Source organism: Agelaius tricolor, unplaced genomic scaffold (genome assembly GCF_023055355.1).
Source record: "Agelaius tricolor isolate 1412-34295 unplaced genomic scaffold, bAgeTri1.0.p SCAF_26, whole genome shotgun sequence".
NCBI classification, from domain to species: Eukaryota; Metazoa; Chordata; class Aves; order Passeriformes; family Icteridae; genus Agelaius; species Agelaius tricolor.
Genome location: NW_027269286.1, coordinates 4209403 through 4227364, shown reverse-complemented (window position 1 = coordinate 4227364; position 17962 = coordinate 4209403). Strand labels below are relative to the sequence as shown.

The following is a 17962-nucleotide window of genomic DNA, read 5'->3' as shown; positions in this document are numbered from 1 at the left end:
GGCCTGAACCAGTCTGACCTCTCTAGTATTCTTAAAACAAAGTTTGTTTAGGAATCATGACCTACTCCCAGTCTTTGCAAAAATGAAACAAAATACTTTCAGGACTGTCCCTTCTTTGAATTCAATCAACAAGAGTCAACCTTAGTCATTCTTATTCCTTTTACTGCGCCCTCAACTTCCCAATCTGTAGTATTTCAAAGATTTTTTGACATATGTTGATGAAATGCCTCTACCTCTTTTTTTTCCTCACCTAATCTTGCTCTTCCTTAAATCAAACTTTACTCATCTTTCTCTCTCGAGTCTTGTTGCTACCATTGTAATTCTAAGTAGTGACTTTTCTTGTTCCTTATACTAGCTTTCAGGTTCTCTTTATTACAGAGAGGAAATCTTTGAGCCTGGCAATGAAAAGAGCAAAAAAAAAATAATAGAAAATCCATGGGATAGTGTTGTTTCCATCACAGTAATTTGGGAGGAGGAGGAATTTCGTTCTCATCCATCTTAAGTGAATATATCAAATCCACAGATCTGCAATACCAAATCTATAAGTCATATTCCAAAATGCAGCAAGCCAGAATCACAACTATAGGAAATTCTCAGAAATAACTTTCCTTCCCCTTTAAACTTGGGAAGGTGTCCTGACAGTAGGTTTATCCTTCTAAGTCACTCTGCAAGGACAAGGAAGTTTTATGATAAGTCTCTATTTTTAGCAGAGATTAAGATGGTGAATTCTTATGTTCAGTTCCCTGGTTAACCCGAAGCCTGTTCAGTTTTCAGTAGATAGGCATAGGTGCAGCTATAACTTGAGGAGAAGAATGGGTGGAGGAACAGGGAAGGATCTAGAGCTCTTCAATGCATCCTTTCACCCTTTCCCGCCTGCTGCTGGTAAATCTGCCCCTGAACAGCCAGTGCATTAAAGAAACAGCCTTTCCTCTTTGGCTTCTTACTTCTAGTGCCTCAGGTATTGAGGAGATGAAGGCAAACCTCTGTGCCAGGGCTGTGTCTCTTTAACTTTGTATGTGCACCAGCAGGCACAGTAGGGACCCATGCTGGTTTCAACATATTATAGTATAAATGGCTATAAGAGAAAGGAGGGAAATCATGTTTTCTGTTACTTGTGTGGTCTTCTGGAATGATTAATATGTGTTTAATGAGTTCTATATGTATGCTTTCTTTAAATTAAAAGTTTATTTCTTTAACAAGATCACTTAAAATTAATTATGAAATTAGGGCAGCCAGTATTAAGGTTAAATTTACTATAGTATTTTAAAATAACAAAATAAAAATACTGTGCCACACATTTTTTATGCCAAAGTTTTAGATAAAGTCAAACCACTGAAGGGGTGGAAGTCACTGGCAGAGCATTTGGAATTATAACCTGCAGAATGTGGAACCAGCTTCTGATGGCTTTTCTTTTTCTCTTTTAATGTACTCATCTACTTTATATTAATGACTAGTATGTTCAAAATTGAAAAATCTACTGGGAGATGAAAAAGCAGGTAATTCATTTTTTCTTATTAGGTGCGTGAATGAAATCTGAAAGAGGATGAGATGTACTAGTTGTACAGTCTTGAAGGTCATGCTAGCCAGCAACAATCACCTAAGTTCCCCAACTAGCAGTGATTCATCCTTGTTAAATAAATCAGTTTTCAATACAGTATGTTCTGATAAGTTTTTTATTCTTACATGTTGTGTACAGTTATAGCTGTTTAATTTAACGATGAAAAAATTAAGGGCTCTTTTGCTACATTTAAATTTAATTCAATTTTCCATCTACATACACACTTCTATAAATTATAATTGGAAGACAAAGTCATGGTTAAGAGAAGCCATTAAATTTTCTATCACAAGATGTAAAAATTAAGAATAAGAACTCCCTTATATAAATGATTAAATAAAAATTGTGCCGGCATGACATCACAATCTAGATAGCAAAAAGAATAACACTTTATAAAGAGGATATATTTAATTGAATAAGGGTCTTTAAAATGAAAGGGGAAAAAAGGAAATATAGAACTGGGCCAAAATAGACTGCGTAAGACAAGGCTATTCTCTTTTCTGTTTTAAAAGGTAGCTAGAATTGGTAATTGAACTCAGAGACACCAAGCAATTCACCCAGTCTGCCGATAACATGCACTTGTAGTTCTGGGTCCTAAACAAACACAATATGGGCCTTGCAAGTGCTTTAGAAAGGCCTGGTTAATAATCAGTTGTCAGGAGTCGCCTCTGACCCGTGCGGGCCCTCCTTCCCAGGGAACAAAACCCCAGCATCTGTTGCCTGTTGGAGCCATCGCGGTGCGGAGCTGAGCCCCTGTCACCGCGCCTGCCTCAGCTCTCTGGCTGCGTGCGGTGGGGAACCTGCGTCTGCAGCTTGGCTTCAGAGCAAACGAAAGAAAGCTGGGCAGCTGAGTTACTGAGAGCTGCCTCACAGTAAGGTAGAAGGAGATGACCTGGGGTTAGGTGACCCTGACTATTAAGTGTGTTGTCTTGACAAACAGTAATTGCTTGACAATTGCTCTAGGCTTGGGAAACATACGTTATCGTGTTCGTGCTGTATCTACTGATAGAGATTGTTTTCATTACACATACTGGATATTTCTAACTCCACTGAAGCTACTGATGTGTGAAAACATAGATAAGTTCAAACTAGAGGTCTGAAACTTGAAAGTCTTAAACTTGAAGGTCTCTTCTTTGTTTGAGTTACTCCTTTTGGCTAGAGGATGTCTGTCTTTAACTCAAGAATCAGTCTATGTCCAGTATGTCCAGCATCTACAGTGTTCTTTTGAATGCTGGGTTGCCTTTTTGTTTTCTTTTGTTTTTTCGTTTTGTTTTGTTTTGTGGTTTGTTTGCTTTTGTTGTTGTTGTTGTTTTTGAATGCTGTCTTTGTTAGAGCTGGAGGAGTTTCAATGAAAGAATATCTCAGTTTTGTGTTTGGTGAATGCTATTGTCATAGTTATTTCCCTGTATAGGTTTCAGCATTAAGGCTGTTGGACACATTAAAGAGTAACCTATACTCACGGCTCAGTATTTAAGGCATATACAGAACTTCAGCATTAATGAAATATACTTGATAAGAAGAAGTTTTTTTTTTTGGTCTGTACTGTAACGGAACTTCCTTTTGAACTACTGTCTACAGTTACTGTTTCCTCCCATTTTGGCAGAAGTTTCACTGGAAATATAAATGCGAGCCTCTTCCAGTTGAAAACAATCTTATTTTATTTGAAATACAGTATTCCTTTTTCTGAAAACTTGCTGAGTCTCTCCCTGAAATGATCTTATCTTTTTATGTTTTTCCTTACACCTTAACATGTCTGCTTAAGTATTGAGAAACTTCACAAGTACAAGAAAGGTGTAGAGAAATGCACAAGATTATTGAAAATTTTTGTGGGGTATAGATTGCTAAAATAAAGGAAAGGAAGGGTAGGAAGCATGCAATGTATAGCACTCACAGGAGCTCAAGTGGTTAGGGAGGTGTATTAAAGAAAGGCAGCAGGAGTCTGTCAGGGGTCAGTACATGGTCACTCATGACCTCAGGGGCATAGAGACGTAGAATCCTTGTGGCATGATTTGCAAGAGAATGTGTGGGCTTTGATTCACTCATTTACACAGCATCAGAAAGTAAATAGGAGGCTGCTTTCTTATTTGATGAAGACTTCAGTCACTCAGATCTGCATCTTCCATTAAACTTCTTATCTTTCCTTCCATTTTCGTGTGCCTCTTTCCTGTTTCCAACAGGCTCTCCCTCTAGAATGATGACTCTTATGCATAAGAAAAAGACAGTTTTGCTATTACTTGTAAATTTGTTGTCATATGACACAACTTGTCATTATTTTCCTTCTTGCTTTCAAATGAAATATCTCCCAGTCTGTATGTTGAAATTGTGTATTATTTGCAACTACAATTGTAGTACCTAGATGTAGTATACAACTTTTTATCTGCAGACCTCAAGCTTCTTTGAAGCCTGGAAAGAGATTTTGTTCCTTTAAAACTTTCAGAGCTCAGGTAATAGTGGCTGAGGCAAGACTAAACAGGATTTATTCCTTCTCACTGTTAGGCCATTTGACAGATTGATACAGCTCTTCTAGCCCCTGAGTGCCACAGGCTCACCACAGCATTTATGCAGTGCTTTGTGCAGACTTCTTCTCCCAGTGCGAAACTTGCCCTATTCCCACAGGAGGTGGCTTATGGCTTCCTTCCACAGCTCCTGCAGGAGGATCCCTGGGTGAGATATGAGGCTTTTAGTGCCCTTTCCCAGTCAGGTCTTAATTTCTAATGTGAAGAGAGTGGAAGACTGGTGAGAATTTCAATCACTGTAATTTTGGGTTTCTTTTTTTATGTGGAGATATGATATAGCATAGGAACTCCCCTTAAGAGAGACCTTCAGAGTTGGATTGGCCTCTTGACATCTGTTAGGCATTGCTAACTAGGCACCTTGCCTTGGGAACTGTGAGTTTTATATTTTGAAAAAGACAAATGTACAGGTAAACAAAATGTTGCTTAACACTTATTTCAGATCTTGGAATGTTTTTGACTTTTATAGCCCTGGTATGTGTAGCATGGGCACATCCTGTAAGCATTATTTTATCTCTTAGATTCAGTGAGATGTAGGACAGTTTTAACTGTCCCTATCTTAGAATGGAAAAGCCATTGGTGAAATTCTGAGTCAAGGACAGGATTATGGCCCTTGTTTAGCCTCCCATTCCAAACTTTGGCCAAAGCACCATCCATCTTCCACCTTGATATAGATTTAACATCAGCAGTGTGATTTAACTGAAAGTGTCTATAGGAGCAGTAACCAGAAACTGGTGCTCAAACAGTAGGATGAAAGTCAGAGCAATTCTATTCTTTAATGTGTTAATCAATCCTGTTTATTTAAGCATACTCAGGAAATTATAATAAGTTGTTTAACTTATCTTTTAATTTATTTGCAGGTCTACTTTGCCTGTAGTGCTGAGCTATTGTGATAGTTTGATTTTTATGATTTGCATCAAGTGTGAAGCTTTCAAAGCCATGTTTCAAAGGTAAGTTATTTCAATAATACTGATATTTGTATATGTCCCTAAAAATATTGTATGTTTATGGGAGAAGTTCTCATCACTTTATTAAGACTCAGCTCTGTTGAGAAGACTCACAATCCTGAGTAAAGGGTGTTATGAAGCAGTAGGAACTCCTGCAGGGAGCTCTGACAGATATTTTCTCCCAGTGCTTGCCAGTGTAGTGAGGAAGTGTGCGTACTGCACCAGCTTTTAAAATAGTGCAACCTGATCCTTTCTTTACAGCTCAGAGGATGGGGGTGGGGAGTGAAGGTGAAAGAAAAGGAGTCCATATTCTCCTCCTCCTCATTTTGGGTCTTGTTTTCTTTATTGAATGAAGAGAGCATTAATTGTGCCTGACTATTATGAGAAAGGACCCTTTGCTCTCACCCTTCACATTTCTTGTGACATAGGCCAGGTTTAATCTCATCCATGTTAGGAGAAACTAAGAACACTTTGCAGTGTCATAATGAGATTCCCCCTCATTTTTATTTTCCCTCAATGGTATGTAAATCATTGCTTGTAAGGGATAAAAATCTGTAGGAGTTATGAAACCAAAGTGATTGCACCAATGTGGAACTCCTAGTTAGCCTGCAGTGTTTATCCCTCTCCGTAGTGTAATAAAACTGAGAAGAAACACACTTCAAAACAAAAGAGGCCATCTAATTTTTCTCTATCTAACTAATAAAAGTAAAATTGACAAACTAATTTAAATTACTAACCAAATCTTTAAAAACAAGGATGGACAATGTGTAAGTCAGGAAATTGTTTTGTTGAGTGTTTCACTTGTGTGTAGGGTTTTAAAAGTATCCAAATATAGGAGTTTATAGATTTAACTTAGAAAGATTACCAAAATTAATATTTAGTCAGTAGTTGTGACAGCCAATCAGTACAGTGTGGTACAGTGGAATCTTTGTGAATTTCATTGTTTTATGGAAAATTATGTTCATGCAAATAATACATGCAGACAGAAACGAGGATACTAAGAGTCCTTAAAAAGTACAGTGATCTCAATAATCTGTTTTTCTAGCTAGTGTTGACTAGTTTTCAGCATATTTATTTTTTACTTCTTCCTGGAGTCTAAAGGCATATTTCTCATCTGGTGAACTACTACTGACTTCCTAGTTTTCATTCATCAAAGTATTCATTTGTACCTGTAATCCATGCTAAGAACACTTTTTTGAGTCTGTGCTAGGTGTTATCTTGTGTAACACATTATGGACACATTTGAAATGATGCCCTGTGTAGCTAATATTATCTATACATGTGTGGTATTCACAATGCTAACTGTACAGGCAAAAAAATACTAATGAGAACTAAAATGGTACTTTAAAATGTTACTTTTTATGAAGCATTAATGCCAAATTTGAAAACTGCTCTATTAGACATCCATCAATATAGTTAGAGGGTAAGACCCAGAATCTAGAAGTAGGTTCAAGAGAAGGAGCTGAGCAATATGAGATACTAGATATGAAACCTGCATAAGGGTTTATCCAAGAATGCTGTCAGCCTTCAGTTAGAAGTATCATGCCTTCACTGGCCAACTGCTGGAAGGAAGCAAGAGTCTTCCTTTCTTAACTACTTTCCATAAAACACCAGTTACTATAAAAGGATAGTTGGATCTATTCTTCTTTCTTCCTGCACCTCAGGCTCCATTTTTTAAAACTTCTTTTTCTCCCCCTGTATTTTATCCATTGTAAATAACCACTACACTTTCCTGCTGTAAGTAGTACTGTCATATGGCTGCAGCAACATAAAATGGACATTTTGGATAACATAAGAGCTGGGTAGAGGCTTCTAAAAAGCAGTAACTGGACTTGCAATCTTGTTAGTTATGCATGGCTGCTGCTTGTTAAAGTGCTACTGTGCAAAAGCTGAAACACTGGAACTGCCTGCTTGCAGAACCAGGAAGACTGTGCTGTCTGAATCAGTCAAATTTCCAAATGTAAGTCAGTAACACCGTTTACAAATGAAAAGATGGAAATGTGTCTAGAGTTTTAAACGAAAGCTGTAGAAATCCATATCATAGGCCTTTATGGTGATCAGAGAAAACTGCTTGTTATCATTAGGAATTATAGGGCATTAAAAACAAACAAACAGACAAAAAAACCCTGGGATCCTATGTACAGAATAAGACTACAAAAAAAAAAAATTAAAAGTATCAGACATCAAATGGTACAGACAGACTGGTCACATATACAGTAATACAGCAGTAGTTGACCAATAATCTTTTTCAAGTGTGAAAAAAGGAAAGGAAGGGTCATTCAGCTAATAATGTGCTAAAGTACTCATTTATGTACTTTAAGTATCAAAAGAAAAGCAGAGTTAGATAAATTAATAACAAACAAGCCTTATTTTTATAAACAGAAAAAATTATCTTGATCTTGCAGACTTAAAAAAACCTTCCTACTGTAACATTAAACTGAATAAAAACTACATACAGTACATATTAAAATACAGGTTTCAACCCCAGTGACTTAATACAAATTCACTCTTCTTTGAACTCTAGTAACCCAACTCTAATCTCCAAGGAGTTTTGAAAGTTAAACCAGAAAGGACTGACAGTGTGAGGAGGTGTGTATGTGTGTGTGCATAAACACATGCACACATATACCTTGTTACCTAATCGATAAATTTAAGATAAAAGAGAAAGTAGGTTGATACCTAATACCTTTATGTGTGGGATATTGAATTGACATTTGTTTATTATCTCTGGGAGTGTGACAGATCTGTGGAACAACTAATACCAATTCAAGGCCAGAATTTAAGGGGAAAGTCGGTTTGAGGTACACAGAAACTTAGCTCATGGTGGTGGGAGTTGGCTCCAGTTCCTGTGCCTCAGTCATGAAGCCATGTCCCTACCCAAGCTGCTTTTCCTATCCACCTAATACATCTAGCCATCTTTTGTTTTCAGAGAACAGGCAGTGTTGGGGCTTGCTTTGTACTGTTGCCACTTTAATTCTCTCTGTGTCAAGCTGCAGAGCCACAGGAGCAGGCTGGCAGCAGCACTCGAGCTCCAAGTGCAGCAGGAGTAGGGAGCCCTGGAGGAGCCAGTCACAGCTCTCGGTCACTGGCCAGCCCATTGCTTGTTAGAAGTTAGCATGCTTAAGTTGACATTGATCCCTCAAGGGACTAGCTACCAGCTAAACAAAACTGGAGCACAGGGCTAGCCAAGCATAGATTCTCTGTGACCCTGTGTCAGGACCTGTCATCCTGTTGTAAAAGCCAGCTATGTTACCTCCTTGCCCTCTGATACTCCCAGGGAATCCCCAAGTAAATGAAGAGGGGAGTTATTTACATCTCCTTCATGTCTCCAGACCAATCTTTTTTTCTTAAAAACAAAACAAACCAAAACCAACCAAAACCCCAAGAGATAATGGAGTACTTTAAAAAGGCATATTTGTTCCCTTATGAAGGCATACTACAAAAAGCAATAATAATTTACTCTATTAATTATAGATAATGGAAAATGTGGCAGCATCTCTGTGTTAAAGAAGTGAGCATACTGTCATTGACGGTAGCGCAACTGTTGTACACAGCTGGGAAAGGCAGACACATTGGAATATTACTGGTAGTTTAGAATATTTAGAAGCCAGGAGTTCTACTAAGTCTATTTAATGTGCTGAGGGTAGAAATGCTCATTTGCTTTTGCAGAAGAAATAGAGCAAAGATACACCACAGCAGAGAAAGCTAGCAGGACAAAGGAGATACTATTGACTCATTCCAGACTGCCGACTTAGCAGCTCAACTTTGTTTCCTTTTAACTTTTGTAACAGTAGGAGCTCAAAGCTTCTCAGTCTCTTTTCTGCACAAATAGAAACACCCAGACTTCAAAAAGTAATATGCTTTGAAGAACCCCAAACCATTAACACATTAAAAACCGTGTGTACTATTAAACAAGGCTTCGTGGTTACTTGAATTTTGCACGAAGTAGATGCTGGTGTTTTGGTAGTAATTTTTACACTGCTGCATTCTGGCAGACAATTCTTGACAAATATCAATTTGTAAAGCATTTTTGTTGGTTTTAGTGTGATACAGTTTTATTGACTTTGCAGTGGGTAAGTACTGCTTCAATATTTTCACAGGCTGAGTAAACCCCAAGACACTTTTTCCCAACTCAGTAGCACATTGCAACAAGTTTCTAACCCTATAACATTACACTTGTAACACCGGGGAAAGCACATGATGGTTGATATTTCGATTTTGTCCTCGGTACTGAAGTCTATATACCTTAAAAAAAAAATTATTGTCTACTTTGGACAATGGAGTGTCCAGGGCCATCGATATGATGGCTTCTACGCTGACGGTGTCCCTGTCCCAAAGTCCCATCAGGAACGTGCTCCCCGGTAAGAGACCGGCCCCCGCGTCCCCGCTGTAACTTCACAGCCACCCCAGGCTTGCAAATACACCTCGCCTCTCTCACGAGTTATCCCTTCTACAGCGTGCGCTTAAAACGTCACAGAACGTCACAAACTCAAACCCATCGGCATCGCGTAAGCCACTACTGGAGCGTGTGAGTTGGGTTTAACTTTGGATGCGTCCAGCCCCGGGCCCGGCGGGCCCCGCAGCCCCCGCCGCCGCGCCCCGCGGAGCCGCTCCCGACGCCGGTGCCGCGGGGCGGGGGGGCCGGGCCGGGCGGGGCGCCCCTACTCTGCCGCGGCGGCTGGGCCGCGCCCCCCCCGTTGGCGCGGCGGGCTGTCACTCAGGCGACGTCACAATACGCCTGTGTGAGCGCTGTAAACACTCGGGCGGGCGTGTGTGTGTGTGTGAGTGACGCGGGGGCGCGCCTCCCCGCCCCCCAGCTCTCCCCCGCCGCCCCCAGGGTGGCACCGAGCCGGCCGGGGGGGCGTGAGGCGCGCCCCCGGTTGTTTCCCTGCGCGCATGGTAGCGGCACGAAAGGTAGCATCACTGGAGCAGGGGATGATGTAATTCTCCCTCCGGCCAGTGACTGCCTGCGCTTGCACCGATCCGACTTGCAAACCGGAGGGGGGGTGGTTTTTTTACGCGTGATCGTATCAGCATCTCCTGACGGCGCACCCCCCCCCCCCCACCCCCCCCACAAACGCCGCTTTAAACCCCGCTCCGCTCAACCCTCCCCTCCCCGGGGCACGGAAGAGGGATGGGGCTGGGGGAGGAGGGGAGCCCCGCGCCGTGTGTGCAGGGTAAACACGCCAGTGAGCGCCGCGCCGAGCGGTAAACAAGTCTGAGGTGCCCTCCGCCGCACGGCAACTTGCTGCGGGCGGGGTGTCCCCCCCGCACACACACACACACGCACGCACACTCACTTCCCCCTAACAAAAGCCCGTTTAATATCGGCGTCAGCTTTTGTTCGGCGGGCGGCAGCCGCCGTCCCCTCTCCCGATCACCTTATTTCACCGGGCGACCCCCCCGGCCAAATCCACGGGTCCCCCACGCCCCGTTCCCCCTGCGCGCATCCCCGCTCGCTCCGCGGCGCTGTCCCCTCACCGCCTCCAAAGCTCCCCCCGCTTCCCCGGCGCTCCCGGTCCCTGCTGCCCGCTCTCTGGGGCAGCAGGCAGGTAGGCGAGCAGGCGGCTCCCCCCCCAGTTCCCGAAAAGGCAGTAGCTAAATGGCACTTACTGTCAGAAGAGAGGGCGAGGGAGGAAGCTCTTCTCTCGGTGCAAAAGCAAAATAGCCGCTCGCAGGACGTTGCCAGCATAGGAGGCAGCAAGAGAAAATAAAAAAGATCTTCCAGTAGAGAGGGGGGGAGAGGGAGGGAAGGAGAGAGAGGGAGGAAGGCAGGAGGAGGATTCGCCTTTTAACCAGAGAAAAATAAAATCAAAAAATAACCTCGTGTGTGTCCCCCCCCCCGGTTGCCTTTTTTGTGCAGTTTCAGCAAAGCTGCGAGGAAGTTGGTCCTTTTGTTCCACTATTTATAGATTGCGTCAACATTGCGAAAAGGAGAAGGCGGAGCGGTGGCACTTACTCCTCGCCGAGGGGTGGTGGGGGAAGATATCGGGGTGGAGGGGCGGGGCGGGGGGGGACGGGACGTGCAAGCCCTGCGAGTACAAGCGACTTCAGCGCTCTCCCCCACCCGCCGCCGCCGCCGCGACCACGGGAAGAACCGGGCGGTGCAGCCGCGGCGGCGGCGGCGGCGGCGGCGGGGAGAACCGCGCCGCTTCCCCGCCCGGCTGCCGCCGCACAGCACCGCCCCGCGGGCGGCGAGGCGAGGCGCGCCGAGCCGAGCGGCGGGGCCACGGGGAGGGGGGGACCCGCCGCTCGGTTGGGCGCTGATCGGCTCGCCGGTACCCTCCGTCTCCCGGTAGAACCTGTTGCGAGCCCCTCGGCTGGGAGCTCCGAGGGCAGGTGCACGCACCACTCGGCTCCGTTTTCTTTACGAGGTAGCGCCGAAGGGTGAATCTGGGGAGCCGAGGGGAAAACATTCTAAAACCTCGGGGTCTGAAACTTAAGTATTTTCACCTCCACCTCAGAAGAAGCGGAGGGAGGGGGCACAGAAGGTGGGGGGAGAGAGAAGGGGAACCGCCGCTTTCCTGGCCGAAGGCCAATGTTTCTAAACTGAATGTAAACAAAGAAAACTGCAAACACCAGAGGAGGGCCTTCCACCACCGTGAAGGCTGGGGGGACGTGTTCCCAAAGGGGTGCTGAGCTTTGCCCACGCCTCGTTTCCCTCCGGGTCCTGAACGCCCACGGTCACCCCGGCCACCGCCCTCGGGTGCCGCGGGACGGGGGGGAACTTTCTGCCGGCGGGGACGGCGCAGGGTAGCAAGCCTGGAAAAAAAACAAAACAAGTGTGCTCCTTTTTGTTGTTGTTTTGTTTGTTTCCTTTCAACTTGTTTTTTTTTGGGGGGGGTGGGTTGTTGTTGTTGCTGTTTTGTTGGTTAGTTTGTTGGTTTGGTGGGGGTTTTTTGGCTTTTTTTTTTGAGAGCGAGGGCTCGTCCCTCCCGCCCCGGGAGGCAGAGCCGCTGTGCCCCGGGCGGGCGGAGGCCGGGACCGGGCTTGTCCGAGCCTGCCGAGCGCTCCCGGCTCCAGCCTCGGGGCTCCGTGGAACTGCTGATGCTGTTACTTATAACATGCTCGGAGAAACATCCACGGGGCTCCTGCTCTGTTGAGCAAATCTTTCTATACTTAGAGGGCAAAATCCTTCCTTGCTATTACACAGGCCGGTGGGTTGTCACTGCGGGGTTAAAGAGGAGATGGAGGGAAGGAGGAAGGCTGAAGACGTGCATGACCGTGACATCGGCTGTGTGATCGCCCTAAAAATACCCCTGACGGACCCACGGGCGATCCTTGCCCAGCAGAAACACAACCGTCGAACAGGGCGAGGTTTAGGGGTTTTTCTCCTGCTCCTTGTTTTTCGTGAGTTCCATGGGCGGATGAGTCTTCTTCTTAGGCTTCGGACAACAGATGCCTTCGCGATGATGATTTTCTGGGGGAGAGTGCTATTCCTCGGAACTCTCCCCCTCCTGCTCCGCCCAAGCCACGCATGGTCCTTGCTTGTGGTGGAGCTCCCTGCGGAGCGGGGAGCGCAGGTAATGTCCGAGGAAAGCTCAGAGCGAATAAAATAAATTCCGTTCGTGTGGTGCCTTTCTTGAAGCGTCCCCTGAATGCCGGGCTTTCCTCTCCTCAACTACCTCGCCGCCAGATCTCCGTCCCACATCGCTGCTCTTGCGACAGAACACGGTGCTTGCTCATCTTCCGTGGGCTCTCCGTGGGGACTGTGGCTACTCTTTGCTCCTTCTGCTGTGGTTGCAGAAAAAGAAAAAAAAAAAAAAAGGGAAAGGGGAAAGACAAAAAAATTAACGAAAATTATGTAGTTCGAAGACGGATAGTGTTGAGTGTCAGATTGTTTTTTTGCGTGCAAAATCCCTGGCACAACTGAGCTCTTTTAACAACCTTTTAACTAATGGTGTAAAAATTGACTGGTAGTGGAAAGTAGTAAATAGTGGAAATAAAGGATAGATCCAAACTGTGAACCGTGAATAAACCTTATTGGAAAGTGCTGAAATGAGCAGAGAGTAGGTAGGCAATTCTCTCGCTTCTGTTCTGAAAAAGGAGTGCGACGCGTTGGCAGTTTTTTTTTTTTTCTTTTTCTTTTTTTTTTTTTTTTTTTTTTTTTTTTTTTTTTTTTTTTTTTTTACATGCTGAGAGAAAAGAGCAAAGAAAGAAAAATAGCGTTGTGGTGAAAATGGGATGATAAAAGCGAGATGTAAAAGGCATAAGTACCGACGTGGGTATGCCCGCCCCGGGCGCTGCCCCACCGCAGCCCGGTGGCTCGGAGCCGGCGGCTGAGCTTCAGCAGAAGCCACGGCGTTCAGAAATGTTGCAACAGCACTTTGGAAGTCTCTAAAGAAAAGCTGAATTGTTGGAACTTAGGTAACTTAAGGAAACTCGTTATGACCTACATTGCTGTTCTGAGTCAGCAGCTGCAGCCCCAGCCCCGGCTCCCGCCGCCGCCGCGCACCCCGCACCCCTTGGGCGGAGCCGCCCCCCCGCCGCCGCCCGGGCTCGCTGCTTCCCGGGTTTACAAACAAACTCGCCTGGATCGAGACAGTTTCACTTCTGCTCTAAGGAATGCCTCCGCTGCTTTTTTTTTTTTTTTTTTTTTTTTTTTTTTTTTTTTTTTTTTTTTTCCCCTCCTCTCAGGTTTGCGGACAGAGCAGCTTGCCTGCCTCAGCGCCGGTTTTCAGGCTGGTTTTTGAGGGGGAAGGAGTTTATGCGGAGGACAAGTCTTTTCCCAAGTTTTAAAGAGCTGTACTTTATATCGCGAAGGGATAGTCATTGTTTTCTCCACCGGGAAATAGATGCCTTTTAGGGAAAAGTTACTACATGTTGCACACTGCTCGCTCTTACGATAGAGAAGGAAACTCTGAAGTTCCAATCAAAAACTTACCAAACAACTTTCCATATTTCTTCTGTAATGTAAAGTAAAAGTAGCAACGATTAAACTCCAAATGTCCACACTGTCAAGATTCCTAGTTGAATCCAGTTTGCAGCGAGCTCGGGCAGTAGCGCCGAGCGTTTGTTAAACGCACGGTCAGCGTCAGGGGAAGAGCCCTGAATGTTTTAACATCTTGATTAAAGTAATCTGTGGGCGAAGATACCGCATCACCCCGGCCGGGCGAGGGATGGGGAAAATCATCCAGTCAGCTTTCTTCGATATTCAAAATGACGAAAGACTCGAGATGAAATGACCTCAGAAAACTCCGCCTTTGGAAAGCAGCGCTTGCCGCCTCTCCCTTGCCCCCCGCCGTTCCCCCTCAATTCTCACTTTTTGTTTATCGACACGTCGTTGCCACCAGCAGGAGAACTGAAAAGACAAAACTTAGCTCCAAACGCCTTGGTTTTCCGGTTAGGCTTTTACCGGGTTTGCCCACCGCTTCGAGCGCTGCTTTTGGTATCATTGTCATTATTACGGATATATTTTTATAAACTTTTAGGGTTTTATTGGTCGAGTACGGCAACTTACTGCATTTAACAATAGGACAGAAAAATCTAATTTCATTTTCTTTATTTATTTTTAAAAAGAAAATCTCACAGCAGTGATAGAGACTTGATTCGATGCTCTTTAGTAACAACTTGTAGCAACAGTGATAGTTCAGCGTCTCGTCTTAAGAAACCAGCGAAATTTGGAGGCAGAGGCTGATAGCAGCTCCCCGTGCCCCTAAGCAGGGAGGGGGGCAGGAAAATGCCTCCTGCGGTTTTGGGTGTCAGGAAAGAGTTGTTTCTCGGTTTGATGGTGGCACCTCCCCAAGCCCCGTTTCCCAGCGGATTCCCAGTTTGCAGCTGGACACGGGGGTACGTCCCTGCTGCCTCACCGTGGGGACGAGCCACTGTCGCTCAGCCACCTCCGGCTCTGCGCTCGGCGGGTGCTGCCAACCACCACCAAATAAAGTCAACGCCTTCGCCTGCCTGATTTTTATTTTTTCAAAGAACCCCCAAAATTCCCCCGTGGTGTCATGGAAAAAGAGATCTCTTCTTGCTCATAAGCCCCAAATGTCAAAGGCAAAGGAGAGAAGATATTTGCCCTTAAGAGAGGAAAAAATGAAAGAAAAACACAAACCGAAAAAATAAAAAACCCAAGCCCAACAATAAAAGCCCCAGATATAGCTGGGGAGGAGAGAGAAGTGAGGGAAGAGGGAGTGAGAAGGGGGGGCTTCAGCTGTACCGGGGCTGACACGGTGCGTCTGCACTTCCAGCGAAGCAGGAGCGACTCCGGCATCCCGCTTTCCTCCTCGGCGGTTTTCTTGGGCATTCTGCGGGAGCACCGAGGTTTCTCCCGGGCTGCACTCCCCGGGCTCTGCGAGGCAGCCCCAGGACCCCGTGACCTCCCCTTGCCCCACGCTCAAACGCCTCCGGAGGGCTTGGGCAGCCCCGCAGCGGGACGAGGGCGGGCGGCGGAGCCCCCTCCTCTCCCCCAGATCGCTCTCTGTACGGTTAAGCCCCCAGAATGGGCTGGAAAGGCGAGATTTTGGGAAACCTGTGGAGAGAATGGACGTGATCTGCGTGTTGAAGCGAAGCTGAAGGATCAGTAAGCCGCAGTCAACACCGGTCACTGCTACCGAGATTTTTGGGGCACTTTAAATTTTTTTTTTGTCTGATCTTTTTTTTGGGGTTTTTGGGTGTGTCTAGACCCGCGTAATTTCTTAATAATTTTCAGACACCGTTGTCGATGTCCAGCGGTGTGACCAGGTTGTTAAAGACTAGGCGATTTTTGTTCATACAAACTGGATCTCTGCAAGGTTTAATTTAACCCCGTGCGGCTCATCACGTTTCTTTTACCGAAAAAAGTATCTTTCTAGAGAGCCCGCCGTCTGCTCTCTGTTGCGGGACCGAGAAGGTACGATGCAATGTATGCAAAGTGACTGTAGCCTTTCAGGATGTTACTGAGGTTAAATCAAAGTCCCGGGACGGTAAGAGCAAAAACCTGGTAGCCGTCCAAGAACAAAATCGTTGTTTTCAATGAGTCGAGGTTTGGTGTGGGTTGTTTGTTTGTTTGTTTGTTGGTTTGTTTTCTCCCCTCCTTTCTTCTTTTTCTTTCCTAGTGTAGTGGAAAGTGTCTTTGTTCTTTGTAAATTAGTGGAGTCTCTAACACGTTCTCGTCACGGTTGGGACGATATATACCACAAAAAATGACAACGCTTAGCAAAAGAAATGCAGTAACCTGGGTTTGGGTGACCAGTGTCCCAGCGAGCACTTGCCTTTTCCAATTTTTTTTCTTTTATTTTCCTTTTTATTTATTTATTTATTTATTTATTTTTAAAACTTCCGTGATATCAGAACTGTGGCCAGGAGCAGGGGGTGTAATTTCATAAATGTCCCCCATGGCAGCCTAGCCGCCTCTGGCCGGAGAGGGACTGCCGGGCACCGGCACCACGGGCATGGGGACATCACTTCTTCCGTCCGCAAGCGTTAAATTTCTCGCTCCTTTTCGTTCCCCATTACAAAGATTTCTCTGATGATAACAAGATATCTGTGTGACGGCTCGCTTTCGTGCCAGGCTCAACATCCTGCTTATCCCCTCGATGCCAGCTTTCTCAGCGTCCCGTTTTCGAATACCCTTTTTCCGCAGAGATGTCCCCAAGCTTATATTTTGTGTGTCCCCCGTCCCTCTCCTGCCCCAGTGGCATTGAGGCGGGGTTTCGTCTCTTGTCAAACTTTGCACAGACTTGGGTGTAAATTCAGTATTATGTGATTTAAAATCTCGTCGTAAAAATACCAAATGCAAATACTCGGCACCTTGGGTGTCTGGTGGTACTTTTATTTCTCCTGACACATCAGGAGTTATTTAACATGTAGAAAAAAGCAAGGGATCACATCTTTTTAGCAGAAAGTCATACAGTGCAATTAAGCAAAGAAGTTCAGAGTCGGGAAAAACTGGAATGCCGTTATAAAAAAAAAAAAAAAAAAAAAAAAAGCAGCAACTGTTTAGGGTTCCTTCCCCCCCCATCAAAATGTGACCTTTTGGAGTTGAGTTAGCTGCTGCTTCTGAGTTATTTACTCGTTCGGGGAAGACGCCGAGGTGCTGAGGGACCCGATTCTGGTCCCGGGGCAGTTCCCAGTGAGGCGGTGGTGGAGCCAGGAGCCGGGGGTTCCTGGCAGTTCGGCCGTCACCTTACCGTCACCTCCTGGTCAGGCGAAGCGAGGCGAAGAGCAGCTGCCAGCCTGCTGCAGATCTGATCCCCAGGCTGCTTTTGGCTTCCAGGGAAAAGAGTGGCTACTATAAAATGTTCAAATTGCTCGGATGGAAACTTTCCGGTGTGTTGGAAATGTGTAAAGACAGAAACGACAATGACACTGCTTCGAAACGTAGCTTCTGACTCTCCGAAAAGCCTTCAGGACCTGCTAGTGAACGACAGTCATTTCCATACCGCTCCGCTGAAACTGAAACGTGTATGCTTGGGGAGCTTTAGACTTTCCTTTTCCATCACCTCTGGAGAGTGGGGGAGTCCTTTATCACCGCCTGTCCTGCCATCCATGCTACGGGGCGCCTTGTCCATTTCCCGCGGTTTCCCAGAGGGGCATCGGGGTCTCCCTGCGGCCGGGGTTCATTTTCCCCGCTCCCCCCCTTGGCCCCTTTGGCTGGCCTGTGCAGGACAGAGGGATCGCAGCACCGCCACCGCCACCCGCTGCCACCTGCCCCGGCCGGGGACAGTGGTTCTGCAGCTACTTCCAAATGATTAATGTTTTGTTGTTTCCCCTCTCCCCCGCACACTCCTTAAATATTTTTTTGTTTTTTTTTATATTATTGTTTCTCTGCACCAGCCTCTTGTCTTTTCTCGCAGACACTCGAGCCAGTGAAGGCAGTGGGCGTGCAGGCAGCTGCGGCAGCCCGGCGATCTCCCTTTTCTCCCGCTCTCCTCTGAACATTGCCGTTAACGCGCTGGCAGTGCTGGTGATCCGGCTCCAGCTGCTGCTGCTACTGCTGGTCAGTATTTACCACCAGACAGTCGTTT

General features: G+C 45.7%; 1 protein-coding gene across 1 annotated transcript in view; it reads left to right on the top strand.

Moving 5' to 3' along the window:
• The first annotated feature begins 9318 nt into the window (after window positions 1–9318).
• Window positions 9319–17962, top strand: part of LOC139600277 (serine/arginine repetitive matrix protein 3-like) — a 36249-nt gene continuing 27605 nt past the window's right edge. Inside the window, exons 1-3 of the mRNA XM_071448348.1 lie at window positions 9319–9376; window positions 10928–11389; window positions 17792–17934. Coding sequence (XP_071304449.1) covers window positions 9319–9376; window positions 10928–11389; window positions 17792–17934 — 663 coding nt within the window. The remainder of the gene's footprint in view (window positions 9377–10927; window positions 11390–17791; window positions 17935–17962) is intronic.